This window comes from Colobus angolensis, unplaced genomic scaffold, assembly GCF_000951035.1.
Source record: "Colobus angolensis palliatus isolate OR3802 unplaced genomic scaffold, Cang.pa_1.0 Scaffold517, whole genome shotgun sequence".
Lineage (NCBI taxonomy): Eukaryota > Metazoa > Chordata > Mammalia > Primates > Cercopithecidae > Colobus > Colobus angolensis.
In genome coordinates this window covers 973,845-992,682 of record NW_012118677.1, presented here as the reverse complement: position 1 = coordinate 992,682, position 18,838 = coordinate 973,845, and the positions used below count along the sequence as shown (strand labels likewise).

At 40.4% G+C, this 18,838-nt stretch overlaps 1 protein-coding gene across 3 annotated transcripts in view; it reads right to left on the bottom strand.

The window, feature by feature from the left end:
* NOSTRIN (nitric oxide synthase trafficking) overlaps positions 1–18,838 on the bottom strand; it is a 63,010-nt gene that overhangs the window by 8,207 nt on the left and 35,965 nt on the right. For all 3 annotated transcript variants that reach the window (XM_011960592.1, XM_011960593.1, XM_011960594.1), the window contains 4 exons: positions 12,697–12,822; positions 5,471–5,569; positions 5,251–5,376; positions 1,190–1,298 (listed from right to left, as the gene is read on the bottom strand). In XM_011960592.1, coding sequence (XP_011815982.1) covers positions 1,190–1,298; positions 5,251–5,376; positions 5,471–5,569; positions 12,697–12,822 — 460 coding nt within the window. The remainder of the gene's footprint in view (positions 1–1,189; positions 1,299–5,250; positions 5,377–5,470; positions 5,570–12,696; positions 12,823–18,838) is intronic.

The following is an 18,838-nucleotide window of genomic DNA, read 5'->3' as shown; positions in this document are numbered from 1 at the left end:
AAGAACAACTTCAGGGATCGACATACCAGTTGGCTTATTGAATTACTGTAGTAGGTTTATTGTCTTGGTGTTATTACCAGTGACTTTTTTCTTTTTTTTTTTTTAAAGATGGAATCTTGCTCTGTCACCCAGGCTGGAGTGCAGTGGCACGATCTTGGCTCACTGCAACCTCTGTCTCCCAGGTTCAAGCAGTTCTCCTCCCTCAGCCTCTTGAGTAGCTGGAATTAGTATGTGCCACCACATCTGGCTAATTTTTGTACTTTTAGTAGAGACACAGTTTCATCATGTTGGCCAAGCTGGTCTCCAACACCTGACCTTGTGATCCACCCGCCTTGGCTTCCCAAAGTGTTAGGATTATAGGCATGAGCCACAGCACCCAGCCACCAGTAGGATTTCTTAAATGGCTGAGAGAGTCTCTGCAGGTAGTTCTTAATAAATCTGACTGAATGATAAATGAACTGTTCGTTTACCTTTCTCTTCACTTAATGAAATTTGAGAAATGCTGGTGCTTAAAGCATCTTGATTGTTATATTTCCAGATGAGATTTTGAATTTCTTTCAGTTGACCCATTCTAGTGATTGCTAACATTTACACAGTGTTGGCTTCTTCCTCATTTTGGTATTCACATCACTAAATATTTTCTATCTTGAATTTGCTCTCTAATATTCCATTGCAATGAGTTATTGTGATCCATATAAAACAAGCTACTGTGTAGACATCGGATCCACGAATGTGGAATCGTTTTTGTCATCCGTGTTGCTTTAGAGCTGCTTCACATTCTAATACGCCTAACTTCTACATACAGAATTTAATTTGAATGATTTTTACATTGTTTCAAAAGTCAAAAGAAACAAACCAAAAAAATCCTCCAAAACTCTTGTGCATAGTTGGTTTAGCATGTTCTAAACCAAACATTATTTCTCATTCTAGCCAATTTCAGAAACACAGCTAAAATGCTACATTTCTGAAAACAGTAGTATAATACTTATATAGGTTTCATAAATAGACCAAAATGTGATTTTCCTTTTTTTTTTGGCTTTCTTCATTCACACAATTTAGGTTTGATACATAGTTCTTTAAATGAGATGACCCCTGCCAAATAGCAAAAGCAGATTAATCCTAACTCTAAATGAAACCTCTGAGCATAATATGGTCCCTTTTCTGGCCATTCAAAGAGCTGGTTACACACCTTCCTTGTCTTTTGAGGCTTTTTCAATGTCTCTCTGCAGTCTCAATAATTTCGGTTTTATTAAAGACTTTCGTCTCTCTTTATCCATTGCACTGTTAGGATCTTCTTCCTTTAGGAAAAAAGAAGGATGTCTAACAAGGGGAAGAAGTAAGAGTTGCTATTCCCTGTCCATACTGAGACTTCCACTGGCTGCATTTAATTTTAACTTTACAAAAAACAATTTTTTAAGCAGGATAATCTTTAGTTTTACATACATCGTTCTACCTGTTCTAGATCTGATGAATAAGAAAATACCTCCTTGTTCACAACTTGTAAGTCACATGGCCGAGCACTTTTTAATACAGCAAATTATTCTTTGAGGATGGACCCTTGCTACAGTTATTTCATTTTCTTGATAAATCTATTTGTTGTGTACTTACTGCTTCCTTATTTACCTTTGTTCAAGTTAGAGTCCTTTAATGGCCCAAATGTAATATCATATATGTGCTTCGGGCTATGACTGCCTCAGAAGTGGAAGACATTTTGACTGAGTTCTGTGTTGGCTCAGTACTGGGAAGATGTGAGCTAAAACACATATGCTCTGCCCAGAATGGGTTTATGATTTAGTTAGGCCTTGAAGCATAACATTAAAGAAACTAGCAATACAAGACCACATGCATTCACGAATGGTACAGACACCACGAGTGGAGGCAGCTGACGGCTTCGAGGAGGCAAGAAGATGTAACTGTCTAGTCAAGGAAAGATGGGAAAGGGCACTCCAGACAGGAGAAATGGCGGGAGCAAAGGGCTGAGGGAGGACTGTGGGAAATGTGTCAGGAACAATAAAGACACCTGTTGCATGAGCAAAAAAATAGTGGAAGAAAAAATTGTTCAGGGAGTTAAGGCTAGATTTTAGGGCTGATGTAGGAATTTTATCACATAGGCTATGAGGAATCATTCATGATATCTGAGCTTTCACATGCATTATTTCAAGGATTGAATAAAAAAAGGAATAGGATGGTAGGGTTGGAGTGAGGAGGTTGCTAAACATGAGTGTGGCAGAGGGACAGAAACCCACGGAGAAAGAGGGGAAACTAATGACTCAAGGTGGGAGGGGAGGATGCAGGCTTCTCTGACAAGGAAGGAGAAAAATTAGGATCCCTGCTGAGAGATTACCTTTAGATGGAGCTTCACAAACAAGAAGTGTGAGGATTTAGAACAAAGGGAATAGCCTCTATAAAAACATGTACAGATAAAAATATTTTATTTACAGATTTTGCATTGCACATTACAAAAGTTTCTTTATATTCTAGGCCAGGTGTGGTGGTTCCCACCTGTAATCCCATCACTTTGGGAGGCCAAGGTGGGTGGATTGCTTGAGGTCAGGAGTTCGAGACCAGCCTGGCCAACATGGTGAAACCCTACTAAAAATACAAAAAATTAGCTGGGTGTGGTGGTGTGCACCTGTAATCACAGCTACCTGGGAGGCTGGGGCAGGAGAATCACTTGAACCCAGGAGGCAGAGGTTGCAGTGAGCTGACATTGCGCCACTGCACTCCAACCTGGGCCACAGAGCGAGACTCCATCTCAAAATAAATAAATAAATAAATAAAAGTTTCTTTATATTATTTATTATATGCAACTCCTACAACTCAATGGTTGGTTTTATTTTCCTCATTTTACCTGTGACACAGATAAATAAAAGGCCCAAGCTGACCCGAAATTCTCTACCACCTTTTCACATGTCAGCCTATAGCTGAGGCACCAGCTGACATCACACCCCCTAGTAAACTCTGACTGAACTGCTAAGATGCCTAACTAAAACCCTTAGTCCTTCCCTGTTGAAGGAATGTTAGTCATCACATAGCTCCCGTACCAGTCCAAGGCTTCCCTTGGTTTGTCTGGGGACATCTTTTGTTTAAACATGTATTTCCAGGGATAGATTGCTCCTGGGTCAGTTTCAGGATGGGATATATTGCCATCATTTAACTCACATTTGTCCTTCTCTTCTAAAGATTTGTTAGGAAGAAGGTCAGGACTGGAGGAGGCATATAAAATTACAGATACAATCTTTTGAACATGGCATTTATGATAACCTTATTTTCACCAAGTCACCAGCCCTCCAAGTGTTGCACTCAGATTAGTCTCTTTGTTGTCCCTGGTCCATGTAAATTTCGTAACACTGGATAAAAACCAACCTACACTTACTGACAATGACTATAAAGTCAGACATTGGGGTACTTTGCCTTAAAGATGTCAAGAAAATACTATTCACTCATTTGGAGACACAGTCCTTTCTCTGGGACAACAGATACATGGTTGTGAGTTCTGACACGGTGAAGTTTTATAGAAACCAAAAATTTCCCTGAACATGCCAATAAATGAGAAGTCATCATGGCTGCCTCCTTACACTTTGGTAGAACCCTAGTCAAATTTTCAAGGAGAATAATCTTCATTTTACTGACAAGTTATTTGATAGGGGCATTTTTATTATTCTTTGTAAGAAAATAGTAGATTTATTTTATTGTACATTTTTCCATCTCAGGCCCTGCCTACATTATTTGGAAGAAAAAAAGAGCTTTCCCCATGTAATCAAATCATTTCCACTTCCATTTCTACCTTGTTTCTGCATTGAACAGACATTGATATTGCTAATATATTTCTCCTTTGCCAGGGTAGGAAAAAAAAGACTCAATAAAAAGTAGCTGGTCATTTGCTGCTCTCTGAAGGGTGGGGAAGGGGAAAACCCGTCAGGATTTACTGCTGTGCCTGATCTAACCACCTCTCCCTTCTACCCTCATCTCTTGTTGCCTGATCAGAGGTCTAGGAAGGTCAGCTTTGGCTGTACTTCTAACCCTATGGAGAACATAATCAATGGGCTCATTCTCCGTATCAGAGAAGAGTGACACCCCTAATCTGGAGCTTGAAATCCTGAATAAAATATGGCAGAGGACCCAGGGAAACGCTATCAGGAATTCTTTCTGCAGATTTTGGTAATTAATAATCAGTTCCTAGAACACTACAATTAAGAATATCAAGAGGGGAGCAGAGGCCAAAATCTTTGAGGCTTGACCCAGAAGGACAAATAATTTGCCCAAGATAGCAAAGAGGCAACATGCTTGGGCTCTCACCAGGGACGCTGACCAGTTTTCAGCCAAAACACCCACAGTAGAATCACTCAAATGCCCTCAAAATAAGCCTCCAGTAATCTGGTCCAAGGTTTTCAAGGGAAGGGACCATGAAAAATACTGACAGTGACTCCCACTTCCTAGAACCCATGCCTTTGGGTGATCTCCCCTCACACCCACCTTTGAGTATGGGCTGTACTTACTGACTTGCTTCTAGCAAATAGAATATGATGAGATGTCACTTCTGAGATTAGCTCGCAAAAGATTATAATTTACTGGGCACTCTGGCTCTATCTTGATCACTTATTCTGCGGGGAGCAGGCTGAGACATGGAGAGACCCACGTGGCAAGAAAATGGTATCTCCAGCCAACAGCAGTGAGGACCGGAGGCCTGCCAACAGCCCTGTGAGTCAGCTTGGAAGTGAGTCTTCTGCAGGAAGAGCCTAGAGGTGTCTGCAGCCCAGCCTGACACCTTGATTGCAGCCTTGGGAAAGGCTCAGAGACACCTGGCTAAGACAACTGAATTCTTGACCCACAAACTATGAGATAATACATGTTTGTTTTAAGCCATTATTTTGGCAGGGGGAGGCGGTGGGGGGGGTGATTTGTCGCACAGCAATTTGTGCAGACAATGAATTTAAGCACCACGTGATATACAGTGATTAATTATAGGTCATTGAAACATATCTACCTGCCAATACTTTCATAGAAGACCAAATGTGAAGATTCTGTTTAAAACCCTGCTTGACTTTCTTTCCTTTTAGAAAATACCAAAGACATGTTTCCATTGCCCAGTTTGTAAACTAGAATGCTGGGTGTTTTTATTTATATGGGCTATGAGAAATCATTTTCATTTATAAAACATGATATTTACTTTCAATTTTTTCCATATAAGTCCCTCAGTACCTAAGATTCTTCATTAATGTAACTTATATTTTTCTATTTCATACTTACAAAGTAATCCGTTAACAGGAACTCAGATTTGTTTTCTGTAGATAAAATTGCAGTTTCTTCTATTAGAGCCTGGATATCTTTTTCAATGTCAATCTTGCTGATGGCACAGTGAATCTGCGTGTAGCACTGCAATGCCAAGGGGAGCAGAATAAGGTTGTCGAAGAAAGGTTTCTGCCCCTTCTTACCAGGCATACCAGAAATGGAGATCATCTCTACTCACTGTGGTCAGGGTTTGGCCAAAAAGAGAAATATGTTGGCTGTACTGGTTTAAGTTATTGCATAAAAGTTGAATTCTTTCCTTCTCCAGCTCCAGAATGCTCTGAAAAGAATGAAAATTGGGGTAAGATCAGCTGGTTGTTATGCAAAACAGAAGTCACTTATCAAATACTGACACACCTGAAGACAGACTGAGCAAAGTCTCATGATTAGCCTCTTGACTATGTCATATCCAAACCACAGTGGAGGGAGATTTCCAGGAGAGAAATGTGTCTTGGTACCTTAAGTCACTCCTTTAAGAGTGATTTAACTCACACACTTTCCCCAGGCTCTTTTGACCCAAAAGGGATATAGGCAGATGCTGTGGGTTACCTAAGATTACAAGGAAGGGAGAGAAAAGAAGAAATAGAAGCAGTTGAGACACATCCATGAATTCTAGAGGAGAATGAAGCCCGGGAAAACCCATATCCATGTCTTGGAAATGCACTGAGACACTCAATAGTTTTAGAATTGTTCATAGTACATTCAAGGCATTCTGTTAGTTTTTGCAGGGAAGAGAATGATAAGCCACAAATTCTCTGTATAAGGAGATTATTTGACAACAGAATAATCCCAAAGTCTGACCAATTCATAATTCTACCTAAAATTAGGCCTGGGAGTCAGAGTCCACTGTTTGCAGGTAGGCACATAGCCTCTTTATTTTGTGTGAGATGATAGAAGTTTCATTATTAGACTTACAACTTTTAGGTAGGAAGGGTAAATAAGAAAGTGAGGGGAATCACATTTGCCTTGTTAGCTATTAGCAACTAAGCATTGTTATAGAAGACCGGGTCAGGCAGAGAGTACCAAGGGAGATTCCAAGGCCATGTGGGGGCAGCATAAGGCTGCTGGGTATGTGCCCAGGGGAGTCTGGGTTTTGATGCGATGGCAGGTGTCCAAGACAAAATTCTTCCCATCTTTTTGTGTGTGTGTGTGCATGTGTAAAAACAAGGCCTGGCTAGGCGCAGTAGCTCATGCCTGTAATCCCAGTACTTTGGGAGGCCGAGGCAGATGGACCACCTGAGGTCAGGAGTTCAAGGCCAGCCTGCCCAACATGGCGAAACCCCATCTCTACTAAAAATACAAAACTTAGCCATATGTGGTGGCGTGTGCCTGTCGTCCCAGCTACTCAGGAGGCTGAGGCAGGAGAATCCCTTGGACCTGGGAGGTGGAGGTTGCAGTGAGCTGAAATCATGCCACTGCACTCCAGCCTGGGCAACAGAGTGAGACTCCATCTCAAAAAAAGAAAAAAAAGAAAGAAAAAAACAAACAAACAAGGCCTGGGCATTCATTGTTTTATCCAGAGAAGGCCAGCTCGGTTGCTCTCATAACCACCATCCCAACTCCTCCACGCCACAGAGATCACCAGCAATCATCTTTCATGAACAAGGCTTTGGGCAAATTGGTGGTTAACATGACCATAGGGAAGAAGAAAGATGGGTATGTCTCAAGGCCCTTGGCAGTGCAAGAGGTGAGAATGGAGAGTCACAAAGATCATTGGGTTCTCCTTGTTCACCTTTTGGCATTCCTACAGGAGCCCACTAGCCTGATCCAGTATGGCATTCTTCTATATCCCTGTGTTGTTAATTCATTTATGGTACATGGTGATTAAAATTATTTTAAATTTCTTTATACTTTTAATTATGATAAAATTTACATAATATGACACGCCATTTTACCCACCTTAGGCATCCATTTCAGTGTCATTAAGTGCATTCACATTATTGTGCAACCATCACCATAATTCATCTCTAGAACTTTTTTCATCTTGCAAAAGTAAACTGTACCCATGAAACAACTTCTTATTTCCTACACTCTGCCCACTCTGGCAACCACCATTCTACCTTCTGTCTCTATGAATTTAACTTCTCTTGGTACCTCTTACAAGAGGAATCATACACTACTTGTTCTTTTGCATCTGGCTATTTCACTTAGTATAATGTCTGCAAGGTTCATCCATGTTGTAGGATGTGCCAGAATTCCCTTCCTTTTTGGCTGAATAATATTCCATGGTATGTATATACCACATTTTGATTTTTGGTATATAGTCATTTGAACACTGCTTGTAAATGAAAGTAGTAACAGGCTCAGGCAGTAACTATGAACATCTGTGCCAATCACATGCAACTTTAGATTTTGTACCAAGTGTCCTGACATTTGGATTGGAAGCCTGGAGCCTTGCCCCCATGGCAGTCGTCTTAGTTGCCTCTGAAGCTGCCCAATTTTCATACATCAATGGGAGTCAAATGGATTTGTTTATGCTGGCAGTTCCCTGAGGCTTTCACAAAATTGGAGGCACCAGTCATTTGAATGTGGCCGTCTGCCCTTCTGCCTCCCAGACAAAGGATTAAAGACACAGAACAGCCTATCAAATGTTTTGCTTCTTGGGCAGGATCGATTTGCTTCATAAGAAATATGTAAAACAAATTCTGCTCAGTTGTTTGGATCTCCTATGTGACAATCTTCAAAAAGAAGTCCTTACCCTATAGAAAAAGATCTAGAAAGCAGCTCTTCTGTTTTAGCCTATGAGCAAAAGACAAGAGAAAATAAAAGCCACGTTTTAGAACATATTGCATCCCTAGTGGACAGGTGTTTCTTTACTTTGACAAGTGCTGAACCACTAGCATCAATCTGAGACTAGAATTAGTGATATGGTAATGCTTAACAGATTTTAATTACATTTCAGGGAAATCATTAAAATGATCTATGTTTGTTCATAAAAAGAGGAGGAAATAAATTCCATTGTGCAAAGGAGAGATCCATATCTCATTTAATGATTTGTTGCTTTCTATTATCTTGTTCTTTTTACATAAAATAAGTGGAGAGAAGCAAGATACTCTGGAGGACCTCAAACTGTCCTCTTGAAGTTCCACAATAGTACATATGAAGAAAGTGTGGTCAAGGAGTTATCCAGAAAGATTCAGATTTCAGCAGATTTAGAGCCTGTCTGAGACCCAAGCATCATGACAATTTATGTTCTTCATTCGTTCCTTCCAGTTCTCGCTGTCCTAGCCTTTGGGCTGGTACTACAGGAAGAGGTCAAAGGGATTTTGTATTCATTTAAATGGCTGTCATAGAACAGATAAAAGAAATATGCTCTTTCTAGAGCAGAACTCTCAAACTTTAGAATACCTAGACCCCTCTTGATAATCATTCAGAGGCTCTGATTGCTTTAGAGGCTCCCAGGTCTAGGGAAGCACTCAGGAATCTGACTTTTAACAAGCACCCCAGGTGCTCTGAGACATTGTCCTAGGGCCACAAAGGCCCACAAAAAAATACATTTTAAAATCATAATTCTTCCACCCAGAGGTGACTGCTATTAACATATTGATATATTTCAGTCTAGGTATGTGTATATGTACGATTTTATCTTCCAGTTATCTATCAAACTATTCAAATTTGAAATTCTGGTTTTTCCACTTAACCATACATGTGAACAGTTTCCTGTGTCATTAGTCTCTGAAAATACCACTTTAATTATTTCATAATCGTCCATTGTGCAGCCGTGTGGTGATTCATTCAGTCATCCCTTTAATGTTGGACATTTGCAATGTTTCCTGACTTTTACTTTTGTTTCAAATAGAAATCTGTGTCTGGTTTGTCAGCTACTTCCTCAAGACAGATTTATAGAAAGGAAATTACCTTTTTCAACAGAGTCCTAGGAAAGAATGAAGCCCTACTGTCTTGAGGCATCCATTGTATGTAACGAGTTGTTATTCGTCTCATCTAGAGTGGGACTACTCAAGTGCCATCCTTGGGAGAACTGAGAAAACAGCCACTCGAATCATTTTCTGTGTTCTGGGATTTAGAGGAGGAACACTGGTTGAGAAAGGGAGTATTTTTAAGGCTCTTGACACATATCGCAAATGGCTTTTTAAAATACTTCCTTGAGTGAGTACTTCAGTCCCAAGCATTTGATTCTTTGTAATTCTTGGTAGTATGGCTATTATTGTGAAAAATATAGATTATTTCTATCATCTGAATTGTTTCTTCTTGGAGGGTAGGATGTGGCTAGAACATAGTATGATTGTGAAGTAATAAGACTAATTTTGACATGTGGTTTGTGGAATTGGTTTCATTACTTATGGTCACAGTTGAGGCTTTACAATATTTCTCACAGTATCTAGTACACTGCCTTGAATGTAGTTCAATGCATGTTCTCTGAAAGAATTTGTAAATCCAACCTATAGAGTAAAAAGAAAGAAGAGGACACTTCGTAGGACCCTAAAATGAATTCTTATATTCAATTTTTATAGAAGAATGGTGAAAGAATGGAGAAAAAATGATACTGAGAGACCCTAACTGTCCCATTTCCATCGCTCACACTTATAATAAAATTCCTCTTTGATTCAGTTCAGGCTGTTTTTGTCATATGATTCATGAATCTAACATTTGACTCTTGAATGTCATAAACATACACAAAATATGGCATTCATAGAGTAATATGTGAGTCAATGACCTGCTGGTATAGACTGAGTATACACAAGCCCAGGAAATACCAACTAAGGGCATCATTATTAAGGGTTCAAGTGAAGCAAGAGTGACTTGACAGAAGTTACCACGCGTTTTGTCTAATGGGCTTGAGCTGGCTCTCAGGTGGCAGGAGAGAACTCAGAAGAAGGTGGGGTAAGAGAAGCTATATGAACTAAAAAAGAGAGGGACTGAAACACTGGTGGCCTCCAGCATAGCGGTAGCAAAAATCCAGGATACAAGAGGGGAGAAAGAAAATGCTCTTCCTCAAGGACATTATGATGAGTAGATATTCCATGTGACTTGGATAAAAAAAGAAAAAAAGAAAGAAGAAAGAAAGAAAGGAAGGAAGGAAGGAAGGAAGGAAGGAAATTAAACTAGATCTTAAATATTTTGAGAGCTGAAGTTGAAAGATGCCTTTTGAATGTATACCTTGTTACCATCTGGAAGACTGTAAGAAAAGAGATAATTTCCATGATGCTTCAATATAAACACTAAGAATGCTGAGAAGGGGGAGTAGTGGTTGGAGGGGAAAGATGTAGAGGATCTTAACAGGAGGAAAGGAAACTGAGTAGTAAGAGCTTCTGATAATGAAGATAATCATAGCCTTCCCTAACATATATTGAAGGCAAGCTAGTTATCAGTTACACCAGGTAGGACCCATTTATCTCCCATTGCTGTGATGTAGGTAGAAGGGTGAGGAGGATAGAGACACTGAGGTGAAATATTTTTCTCACAGCCCTTGAAGGGTAGGTGCCTGGAAGATGGAGTGGGAGCAGAAATGTCTCTCCCATCTCCTAACAGGGCCATCCAAGGAAGCTGTCCTCAGTGGAAAGACCACGGCTTCATCAGGAAGTGATGAGGTGAGGTGAGGCAAGATCAGAGCCCAGGTTGCAGAGCCAGATTTCAAATGAATGAAGTTAGAATTTAAATCCCTGACCTTTTCTCATCACCTTCATCTAAAATCTATCTGGCATAAGCAAGGAGAGTCCCAGAAGCTTATGTTTAAAGGTGTAAATTAAGGAATTTTTTCCCATTTGTTCCTCTCTTTGACCCAAGTTTTCATCTCTCCTTTAATTTCCCCTTTCTTCTCTAATTCTGCATCTATCCTGCTCTGAGTGGTTGAATTGCAAGAGATGTAAATGCAGCCCTTGGGTTTCCGCCTGCTATATAGCCTTTGCTCTCCCAGTTTTCACTGGAGCAGGAGCGTAGCACAGAGGTCCAGGCTGAATCTTGAAACCATCTCAGGCTCATTGCTTCATCTTTCCAGCCTCAATGTCCTCATAATGTCATGATTAATACAAAACAGAAGCACATGAATGTGCTAAGCACAGCCTAAAAGAGGAGCACTGAGCACCAAGCACTTGTTCCATGCTGGCCATTAGATCATGGCTTTCTCCAATCATATCTGCTTTAAATACTTTTTTTTTTTTAATTTAAAACAGGTGGGGAAAAATAAAATCAAAATATTCATGTTCTTACTTTCCAGAATTGATAGTTATTTAATTTGGTCATATTTATGTTGAGCCTGGGGTTGTACTGCTTCACCAGGGGCCGTGCATAAGCTGTGTGGCTGTTTCTGGCAGTTCTGTTGCATTCCCACCATGGGCTTGGGCTCCATTTCTGCCACTGAACACACGGACAGTCTATATGTGTAAGTTTACAAACACACACATATAAACTCAGTATAGTTTGCACATGAGTTTAAAAGAATTTTAATTTACACAGATTGTGTAAGTGGTATGTTTCTTTTCTTCAACATCATATTTTTTGAGGTTAACTGATGTTTAAATATAGTCTTAATTAACTTCATCAATGGCTATTAGTTCGCTTTCCAAATGCGAGCATATTTGAAGAGTAATTCTTCTCTTGATGGGTATGAAGATTGTGTACAGTTTTTTCTCACATGCAATTATAAACAATTCTGCAATAAACATTCTTGTACATCAGTCTTGTAGTAAAAGTGTACATTTTTCTGTAGGATATATGCCTAAAAACTGCTTTAGGGAACTGCTGTGTGGTAAGGACATGCTTATTTTAGTTTCACCAAATATCATTAAATTATTCCCCCTACAGGGTACAATAATTCTTGTTTCCTAACATCCTTATCAACACTTGATATTGTCAAGTTCTAATTTTTGCCAAATAATCTAGCATTGTTTCATAGGTTTATTGATTATTTTGATTTCTCCTTTTGTGATGTGCTTGCTGACATCTTTTGCCTATTGTTATCAGATAATTTGCCATAATTCCTTCTTTATGTGTCTACTTTTGCCACTGAGATGTACACATCTCAAGCATTGAGATGTCACTTTATTCAATGCTCTGTATCTCCAGTGCCTAACACAATGCTTGACCTCCATAAGCTATCACTGTATGAGTCATCGCTCATGACTAAAACTAATTTCCAACCACCTAACACTTAAGCCTTAATTTACACTTCACTTTGACAGCACTTTTTGAAGTTAGCTGGGTGCTATCCTGTTCACTAAGAATTAGGAACAGAAACTCTGGCCAATGAAATTCAATAAATTGTCACTAGTAATTGTATCCATGGAGACATTGAAACAATGAGAGGAATGTGGTTTGTCTAGAGTCACAATATGTGTGATGCTCATAGCTATGACAGAGGGCAGGTCTTGTCACTGTAGATCTGACCTCCATCTTCAAGGTCACACAAAACTCCACAGAAGAAGAAAAAAATGTGAATATATAACTTACCTGGTAGCAGTTCTCTAGTGTGTTTTCCCATTTCAGTCTGGTAGAATAACCCACCATGTTTTTTTGGTAGTAATTTTCATCTTCCTTTTCCAACTTCTCAGTTGATTTTGTCAGTTTATTGAGGAGCTAATGTAAAACATCAATGTTACACATTCACTAACACATTTTTGAAAGCCCTTTGTAATTCCATAGAAAAAATTATATGTGGCTCAATATTTTCTCACCTCTCACGTAGAGTCATAAACAGTGACTATAGTTGACAAAACCAAGGATCTTTATCAGAAAAAAATGCATGGCCAAACCTGAAGGAAATCCAAGGGCCTTCCAGTATGATTCCCCCAATCTTACACATGATAGGCTTGAGACCCTTACATAGGAAGTGATTTGTCTACACTCACACAATCATGGAGAAGGTCAAACAACACAACTTTTGAGAATTGACAGTACAGGTCAAGACTGCAATTGGCCAATGAATCCCATAGTCTTGTCTGGTAAATCCTTCAGGCTCCTGCATTTCTTACCAGGTTAGGTATAGACTTGTGGAATCACACAATTTTTAGAACTAATTTTTAGAATGAGTCTGGCTACTGTCCTATCTAGCAATATTATTTTACTTGTACCATATAAACCCAGAAGTAGAGGTTTGGAATCAAACTTCCAGGATAAGAGTCCTGGTCCTAGCTGCAAACAAGTTACTTAACCTTCCTGAGCCACAGTTTTCTCATACTGGGTTGCTTTGAGAATTCGGGCACATCTTGGGACTCAGAAAACAATACTACAAAAATGAAGGTCTCAGAAGTAAAAGTTTCTCTCTGACCTTCTGCCCTCCTATCTCTCACTCCCATTCTTGCCGGAGGCTACTGGGAGAAACCAGAATCCCTCTTCCCTAAGGAAGGTCACAGAAACCAGAACCCCTTTTCTCCAAAGCCAGCCATAAAAATCTAAAAATATTACTCTCACTTTTCCACTGCCTTTCTGTGTAAAAACTGGCCATAAAGAAATTATCTCACTTACCTGGTTTGACTGTAGGTCACAAGACCCCTATTCCAGAGAGGGTCCTGCCCCATCCCCAGCAGGAAGGAAGGCTGCACAGAAAGGCCAAGAAGAGTCTAGAAAGAGGGCCTTACTGGGTTTCCCCATGCAGCCTATTAGCATTAGATTGCACCCCTCTTGTACATAATATTTCTACATTTTGTTAAACCTAAGCATAAACATAGACAAATTCCCCTGTATCTTTGCATCTTTTTTCTGAAGGCTCCCATGTCACATAAAACTATGATTAAATACACCGTATGCCTTTTCTCCTATTCATCTGCCTCTTGTCAGTGATTTTTAGCCTAACTTCACAGGGCAAAAGGGAAGATTTCCCTTGGCTCTGACATAGGTAACACAGATGAGGCAGATGGCACACTGCCCAACACCTGGCATAGCACTCAAAATTTAGCCAGGATAATTATTGCCAGTGAAAAGCCTGAGATACATGCCCAATGTTCACTGCAAGTTATGGACAGCTTGATAGATGGTTTCCTCTCATACTGCTGCCCAATGATCTGCTCCCTTACAAAGAGCCCCCTCTTGCCTATCACCAAAATTTGTCATTCTCATTACTAAATCTTCTGGAAAATCAGTGTACAGTAATACAAAACTCCCTGGGCCAGGGTAGCTGAAACTGATTCTTAAAATACCCAGACAAGTAATTTCATGTTTCTGAGAAACAAAGAAGTTGGATTGCATGAATTATTCTCCAACTTTATAGATATATTTTTAAAGCACTCAATATCTTTCTTTTTCCTTTTTCTTTTTCTTTTCTTTTTTTTGGAGACAGGGTCTGGCTCTGTCATCCAGGCTGGAGTTCAGTGGTACAATCATGGCTCACTGGCTCACTGCAACCTCCCTGTCCTGGGTTCAAGCAATGCTCCCATCTCAGCCTCCCAAGTAGCTGGGACCACAGGCATGCACCACCACACCTGGCTAAGTTTTGTATTTTTTTGCAGTGGTGGGGTTTCACCATGTTGCCCAGTCTGGTCTCCAACTCCTCTGCTCAAGCAATCTATCTATCTCAGCCTCCCAAAGTTTTAGGATTATGAGTGTGGGCCATCGCACCCAGCCAATTCTCCAATTTTACTCTATTTAGAAATGACCTGAAATGCTTGTAAAAACTGCAAATTCCAGAATTCTACAAATAGCAATACTTATTTCATACATCTGTAGTGGGATTAGAAAATCTGAATTTTGACTATATCTCCTCTGATGGTTCTGATGCAAATGGTCTTCAAACCATTCTTTAAAAAACATCAAAGACCCCCCTGATTTAGTAGTTTAGGAGTTTCAAGGACAGAGACAAAGGCTGTTAAAATGGACCCTCTCTATTTAAGGACATGTTGACTAACCTTACAATCATGAAAAACATTCATCCAAAATGTTGAATATTAATACTGTTCACTTTTTTTATTCCAATTGATATGTGGGCTATACAGCTGTCCCCCAGCTCTGATATATGACCTACACAAGACGTATCTGGTTTGGTATCAAGTTGAATTAACCACATCTGTCTGTAGAAATGCAAGCTTGTGAACATTAAGCTAGCAACAGTTCAATGCAAGGACTCAGAGAGTCATCGTTATACTCTGCTAAATCATTGTCCTCAGATTCTCACTGAGAATGCTCAGCACTCCAGGAATGAGAACTGAGTTGCTTTTGAGATTACCATTAATATTCATCAGCCTGCACTATAGAGTTGTGGACTAGAATTTTCTGCTCAGCAAATTTATAGCAGATAGTTCCAAGTATATATATGAAAGAAGAATGTATACTCATAAATATATATATATATATATATTTTTTTTTTTTTTTTTAAGATGGAGTCTCACTCAGTCGGCCAGGCTGGAGTGCAGTGGTGCGATCTCAGCTCACTACAACCTCCACCTCCCAGGTTTAAGCGATTCACCTGCCTCAGCCTCCCGAGTAGCTGGGATTACAGACATGTGCCACCATGCCCAGGGTTTCACCATCTTGGCCAGGCTGGTCTTGAATTCCTGACCTCAGATAATCTGCCCACCTCAACCTCCCAAAGTGCTGGCATTATAGGCCTGAGCCATTGTGGCCGGCTGTAGATTCCTGTATTCTTACTTAAGGAACTTCTCAGAAACCTTTACTAAAATTTGTCAAAGATTGACTTATTTTCCTTTCCTTCCTTTTTTTTGCTCTTGGAACAAACATCACATTCATTTGTTCACCAGACATTGAGGGCCTTCTATGTGTCATGTGCAAGGCTTTGGGAATAGAAAATGGAACAAGATAGGCTCCCTCTCTAGTCAGGGACCCACAGATCATTACCATCTTGTGTGCTGATAGAATTATGTAGGTACCACCGGGAAGGACATCAAGAGAGGCATCTAAACTAGCCTTGAAATTAAAAGGACATTTCAGCTATAACTTGGCGCATAGTAGGTGCTCAAAAAATTGATCTCCATATGAATAAAACTAAAATGAAAGTAGGAGTTGGTGAGGCAAAATAGCATGGCAGGATACAGAAAAATATTTTTTGGTGAAGTTGGATCACGCAGTTTACGATGGAGAATGGGGAGAGGTGATGTTGAAGAGATTGGCAAGGTTCAAGTCGGGAAGGGTCTTACAGGCCACGTGAAAGAGTTTTTCCTGGCTGAGTGCGGTGGTTCACGCCTGTAATCCCAGCACTTTGGGAGGCCAAGGCGGGCAGATCACTTGCAGTCAGGAGTTTGAGAACAGCCTGGCCAATATGGCAAAACCCCATCTCTACGAAAAATACAAAAATTGGCCACATATGGTGGTGCACGCCTGTACTCCCAGCTATTTGGGAGGCTGAGGCAGGAGGATTGCTTGAAACTGGAAGGTGGAGGTGGCAGTGAGCCAAGATTGTGCCACTGAAGTATCTGGTTTGAGTTAGAATTGGGAGGATATGGTGGGTGATGATATTCAAAGACACAGAAAACACAGAAATAAAGATTATCTTTGGTAGAGAGAAGTGATGGTTGGATTTTGGATATTGAGTTTGAGGTGTCAGAAAGCAGTTTACAGACTGGTTTGGGCTAGAGATACAAATTTGGGTATTGCCAGCATAGATACTGTAGTTGAAGCCTTGAGAATATACTTATTGAGTATGTATTATTTATTGAGTACGTGATATCAAGAGTACTGTATCAGACACTGGAGAGACAATGGTGAAGAGAACAGTGAGGCCCAGAAGAGAAATCTTCAGAAACTGCAATATATAAAGATCAGGCCAAAAAAGGGAGCCCATAAAGAATCTAATTTAAAATTTACAGAAAGGAAGAGGAAAACAAAAGCATGAGTTGTTACTAAAGTCAAAAGAGGAGAATGTTTCTACAAAGGGGAAGTAAACAATGCTTAATACTTCCGAGAAGTGAACTAAGGTAAGACTTGGAAAGTACCTGTTAGCTTTAGCAGTGAGAAGACGTTGTTTTCAATGGCAAGAACACTCTTAGTGGAAAGATGGGGAAAGCTTGATTAGGGTGATTTGAAGAGTGAACAGAAGATGAGGAAGTGGAGACAGAGCAGACACCCCTTTCACTAAGATGTATTGTAAAAAGGAGACATGACAATATCTGGAGAGGAACGGAAGACCCCATAAATAAGTGTCCCTGCAACTTTCTTTACTCTTGTAAGATGGGGAGAAGGTGCAATAGACTATTTGTGCCTTCCCACCAAATTAGGTCATGAGGGTTCCACCTACACTTCCAGAATGTCTGTTGTTGAAGCCACCCCCATCTATGGAATTTGGTTATAGCAGCCTGAACAGACTATAAGACAGGGGGAGTTATAGAAGCCTGGTGGGAAGGAATCACTAGGGAGAGGGCTGTCCAAGATATGAGAAATATGGGATAATCAAGAGAGGGCCTCTGGGAGGCAGGATGGGATGAGATTAGAGCACAGGATGGAGAACTGGCCTCTCCATTGCAGATATGTAAATGCTATTACTTCAGTAGGCAGGTGGCTGTGCTGACTTCTATTTACTCTGTGAGGTAGGAGGCAAGATACTGTGCCAGGAGTGCGTGGATGGAGGTGTGAGGAGAACGGAGGTTTAGATCAGCTTCTAGTGAGAGAATCAAGACTCCTGGGCAGGAAACAAGGAAGAATTTGCTGAGCAGCACAGAGCATCAGCTCAGGTGATCATGAGCGCTTCTGTGTGAGATGAGAAAATGAATGCCCCCCTCTTGGGTGTTCAGCTTCAGGATTAACAAAAGCTGCCCGATTAAGCAGGGAAGATGGCATGGGTGTGTGACAGAGTAACAACCAAGGTTATGGTTACCAGCTGGAGGAAGGAGAGAGCACTGTGGACCTTTACTTCCCAGGGAAGCTGCTAATGAGGGTAGGAAGAGGAAATTCACCACTTAGCTGCCATGCTTTTTTCTTTATTATTGCATGACATCAATAAAGAATAGCTTCTAATGAGCACTCAGAATGCCTAGGCAGGTCCTGGCACTGAGTATTTTAACAGACTGTGGGTTCACCTCCTCGGAAGCTGCCTCATTATTCAATACTTGTTATGATCATTTCCAACTGTGAAGACTGACATGGAAAGAAATAAGACTCTTGCAAAATCTTGCTAATGATGAATTTAAGTTATTCAATGGATATTTCTTCAGATTAAAGAGCTACTTGCGATGACAGTTTTCTCTTCCTTTTAAGGGGTTTGCAGTGGTGCTGGCTGCATTTCCTTAGTAGGGACTCATCTTTTGTAGAAGATATTGACTATTTCAAAGGTTTTCAATCTGGGGCACATACCACAAGAGGTGTGCAAGATAATCTGTTGGGGTGTAAGCAGAAAATCTTTATTTTATTCCTGTACCCCAATATTATTTGTGTTCATTTTGCCTGAAAACTTAGTGGTCAAGCTTACTCTTACTTAATATATGAGTCTACGCTGGTACTCACACATGGACAGTTGTGGATTCTGATATGGCCTGGGAGGAGGGTGGGGATTCTGCAACCTGAAAAGCTGCCATAGGCCCTCACTATGTTTTCCCTTCCAGCATCTGGGACATGTGGCCATTGACATATACCTGGGCCATGTAGTTTTACAGACATTATCTGGCTGCAGTTAGGTTAGCATAAACAAAATGCACAAATATCTTAGAAGATT